At 41.0% G+C, this 4,457-nt stretch overlaps 1 protein-coding gene across 1 annotated transcript in view; it reads left to right on the top strand.

Annotated features, from left to right (window-relative positions):
• Positions 1-4,457, top strand: part of LOC106809923 (SCO-spondin-like) — a 26,758-nt gene that overhangs the window by 20,598 nt on the left and 1,703 nt on the right. The window contains exons 27-31 of the mRNA XM_014813163.1: positions 1,146-1,260; positions 1,764-1,906; positions 2,353-2,510; positions 2,942-2,994; positions 3,351-3,512. Coding sequence (XP_014668649.1) covers positions 1,146-1,260; positions 1,764-1,906; positions 2,353-2,510; positions 2,942-2,994; positions 3,351-3,512 — 631 coding nt within the window. The remainder of the gene's footprint in view (positions 1-1,145; positions 1,261-1,763; positions 1,907-2,352; positions 2,511-2,941; positions 2,995-3,350; positions 3,513-4,457) is intronic.

Below are 4,457 nucleotides of genomic sequence, written 5' to 3' on the forward strand. Positions count from 1 at the left end.
GAGAGCAAAAGCGAGAAAAGGTAGTACAGATATTGTACTACATATTGCAGACAAATTACTACAGATATTGTACTACATATTTCAGCCATATTGCATACGTATTCTACAATTTTTACTACATATTACTGCTACATATTGCAGCTATATTGTACTACATATTGCTACTACATATTGCAAACATATTACTACAGATATTGTACTACATATTTTAGCCATATTGCATACATATTGTACTACATATTGCTAGTACATATTGCAAACATATTACGACAGATATTACTACATCTATATTGCAAACATATTGCTACAGATATATTGTCGATTTAATATCAAATATCACCACGTTCACTCAGTAACGTATAAACACATGAATAAATGAATGACTATACCCGGTATCACTGTTATCAATTAATCAATCAATTAATTTATCAATTAATCAATCAATTAATTTATCAATTAATCAAATGGCGCATGCGGTCGCGATTAATAATTGATCGACAATAATCAATCAATGGTCGATGACGTGATTCGCATTCCGATGAGCTTGTAAATTAACCGTCGGCAATGACGTCATTTTTTACCGTTTCGCTTTCCTAGTGGGTGCGAGCGTGCGCGTGCGTGCGTGTCTGTATGCGTGTGTATGTGTATGTGTGCGTGCGTGTGTGTGTGTAGATAAACAAATAAATAAATATATATATATATATATAGAGAGAGAGAGAGAGAGAGAGAGAGAGAGAGAGAGAGAGAGAGAGAGAGAGAGAGAGAGAGAGAGAGAGAGAGAGAGAGAGAGAGAGAGAGAGAGAGAGAGAGAGAGAGAGAGAGAGAGAGAGAGAGAGAGAGAGAGAGAGAGAGAGAGAGAGAGAGAGAGAGAGAGAGAGAGAGAGAGAGAGAGAGAGAGAGAGAGAGAGAGGGAGAGAGAGAGAAAGAGAGAGAGATGGAGAGAGAGGGGGAAAGGAAAGAGAGAAAGAGAGAGAGAGAAAGAGAGGGGAAAATAAAGAGACGGGAAAATATAGAGTGAGAGAGAGAGAGACATATACATAGATATATATAGGATATATAGAGGAAATGCATATATTGTTATGTTATCGCATTGTGTAGAGAGCTGCACTATGACCGATTGGACTTCGTGGGGCCCTTGCTCACAGACATGCGATGGTGGCTATAGGGAGCGAACAAGAACAGTAGACACCCCGGCAAATAAGAACGGACAATGCAAAGACCCAATCGTGCAGAGAGAAACCTGTGGAGAAGACCCATGCGGTAAATCTACTCTACTATGAATAGTATTTAATAATAATAATAAGAAAGAAAGAAAGAAAGAAAGAAAGAAGAAAAATCAACATCATCATCATCATCATTAACATCATCATTATCACTTCCACTAAATTATCATATTATCATATGATTATACTATTATACACTCATACTATTACATTTGTCATCTTCATCATCTTGTACAATTAAGCGAGTTGTTGCGTTCAACGAGTGACCAGATAACTTACATCATGTGATAGCCTAATATTCCATCATTATCGCAGTTGATATCGTTATAAGAAGCTCCTATCTCCCTAGCCCGACAAGGCTGTGCGACTGATTGTCTATACAGGTCTTCTATATAGGAATATATATATATTCGTTTCTTGGAGCTACTATCTCCCTAGCATGCAGTGGTGCACTGTTTGCATTCAAACGGGAGTTTCTATAGCGTGCTGTCGCAGGATGAATTCGTGTGTGAATGACAAATTATTTTCGATGCCATGTAGGAGTGGATTGTCCGCCAGGATTAGAGTTTCATGATTGCGCTAACAAGTGTCCAGTGCTCTGCGAAGATCTGTCTCCAGACTACTCCGAATGTGTTTACAACGATACTGACTGTGTGCCGGGCTGTGTCTGCCCGTCTGGCATGGTAAGATTTCTCACAGTTAACTCCCCGATTGTATCTGTGAAGTGATACTATAGGCTCTTGAAGAGTAAAGAACAAGTATTATTTTCCATGTTATACGCCGCAGATGCGTATAGAATTTATAAAATGAATCACCGGGTGGTATACGCCACAGTGAATGCTTAAGAGAGTGTGTGTTACCAGTACTCTGAAAAAAGCTAGTGTGATTTTAACTTATATTCACTTAATTTTATTATCAATTAAACTTAATTTAAATTTTATTTATTATTTTGAGTAAATTTTATTCACTTATAGCAGATGCACAGAGCGAGCACGAGATCAAGAAACGCGCTCTTACGAGATGTTAATTGAACACACAAAATGTAAATTACGAAATACAAAAGTTATAATAGCATAGAAACTAGACGTGGAAGGGTGGGGGCTGATACGCCCTAGTTGCGATGTTTCAGGTGTCGCAGGCGGATGAGTGTGTACCGTACAGCGAGTGCTACTGCGCATGGAGTGAAGACTTCGTAGCGGCTGGCACAGTGCAACCGTTGGATAGTAACGGCAACCCTATAACCCGCTTCCCGCCCGGTTACGTCCTTAGCAAACGCTGCCTCGATTGGTAGGTCATGCATTGCGCGCGCTACCATAATAATAATAATAATAATAATGTTGTTGATGTTGATGATGACGATGATGATGATGATGATAATAATAATAATATTATAATAAATGAACAATAACAATAATAGTATAGGAAGTGACCATTTGTCACCCGCTGTTAAATTCTTGTTTAGTTATTTTTATAGCTTTTCCTATTTATAAATAACCAGCAGTTATGAAATCTATAACTAAAATATTTTTTTATACATGCGTACTGCTTTATAAATTTCGCACGTTTTTTCCCTAGTGGGCATAACACGAACCACGCTATCACGCATTCGCTGCATTCAATTTTATTCGATAATATACGTCAACTTAATTTATTAAGACTTATTTCATAGTCATTAATGTTTTTGTAATATAATCAGGAAGTACTTTGGGTAATTTCAGCACGTGTGTCGATGGTGAATTCCATTGCAATGGGCAGGACGACGATTGTGACGGTAAGCATTATCTACCCCTGAAGAGTAATTGTGGTATTATGTATGTATGTTATACAGATATATTATATTATATTATATTATATATATATATTAAATTGCATAATGTAATATATTATATTATATTATATTACATTATATTACATTTATTTATTCATTCATTGTAATATATCAGATGCAACTGGTGCAATGGTGTTCTAACTAGATGTTCTGCGTGATTCAGTTTTGCCACTCTGCGTTCACTCTCAGTATAGAGTAGTAGGCATATATGTATACTATAGTATAGTATATTATAGTACCCATAAAACGGGTTCTGCTTATAAGCGATTGTGGTGTACAACACGTGTTTCATTTCGCAGTGAATTGCGAGTGGGATGACTGGGTCGCTGGAGACTGCAGTGCGCCATGCGGACCGGGCACGAGGAATCACACGCGAGGTTACAGGACTCCTGCGTTATACGGTGGTAGCAACTGCACAGGAGATGATCTGATCACTGAAGATTGTAACGAAGGCCCATGCCGTAAGTAACACACGCACGCACGCACACGCGCGCACACACACACACACACACGCGCACACACACACACCCGCACGCGCACGCGCACGCACACGCACACGCACACGTACACGCACACGCATACACACACTTCGTTTCAAAGCTTATTACTTCGATTAAATTTAAATTTAAGAATGAATTTTATGATGAGGGAGAGAGAGAGAGAGAGAGAGAGAGAGAGAGAGAGAGAGAGAGAGAGAGTGTGAGGAGAGAGGAGGGAGAGAGAGAAAGTGAGAGAGAGAGAGAGAGAGAGCGAGAGATAGAGAGTGAGAGAGAGAGGGGGGAGAGAGCGAGAAAGAGAGAGAGCAGAGAGAGCAACAGTGAGGTTGGATGGGTAGAACAGCGAGCTTGGATTGGGTGACAGCGAAAATAGATGGTGGAAAAGTGACGATGATTTGGGGAGCAGTGAGGATGGGCAAGATAACACGAGGCGGGTGTTCGGATGTGCGCACAAACTCTCCCTCACTCTCTCGCTCTAGCTTCTCTCTCTCTCTCTCTCTCCGTCCGTTAGTCACTACTGAGTTATTACATCCTCTATGAGATAACACGTGAGAACAAAGCAGGTGGTGGGGGCACCCTGAGTTACAGCGCCCCCCGCGACGAACCTACCCACGCTGACACTCTACCGTTAGAGGTCGCTCGTCGTTCACTCACACGCGTTGTCGGCGCCGCCAGGGGCCGGTGACACCCACAGAGAAAGCTGTGACACCTGTTGCCCGCGTTAACAACACGGCTGCATGCTGAACGCGAGAGCCTTTAACGCGGTGGGAGACTTGTAAGGCCTTTTCACGTTAAAGGGGATTGTAAGGAGACTGGAGAGCTTTCCAGATAATAATACGCTACACACGCGTGCTCGTGATGGAGTGGCTAAGCATACTACTAGTACTGCTGCTGCTGCTGCTGCTGCTG

The sequence above is a fragment of the Priapulus caudatus genome, unplaced genomic scaffold (genome assembly GCF_000485595.1).
Source record: "Priapulus caudatus unplaced genomic scaffold, Priapulus_caudatus-5.0.1 Scaffold396, whole genome shotgun sequence".
NCBI classification, from domain to species: Eukaryota; Metazoa; Priapulida; class Priapulimorpha; order Priapulimorphida; family Priapulidae; genus Priapulus; species Priapulus caudatus.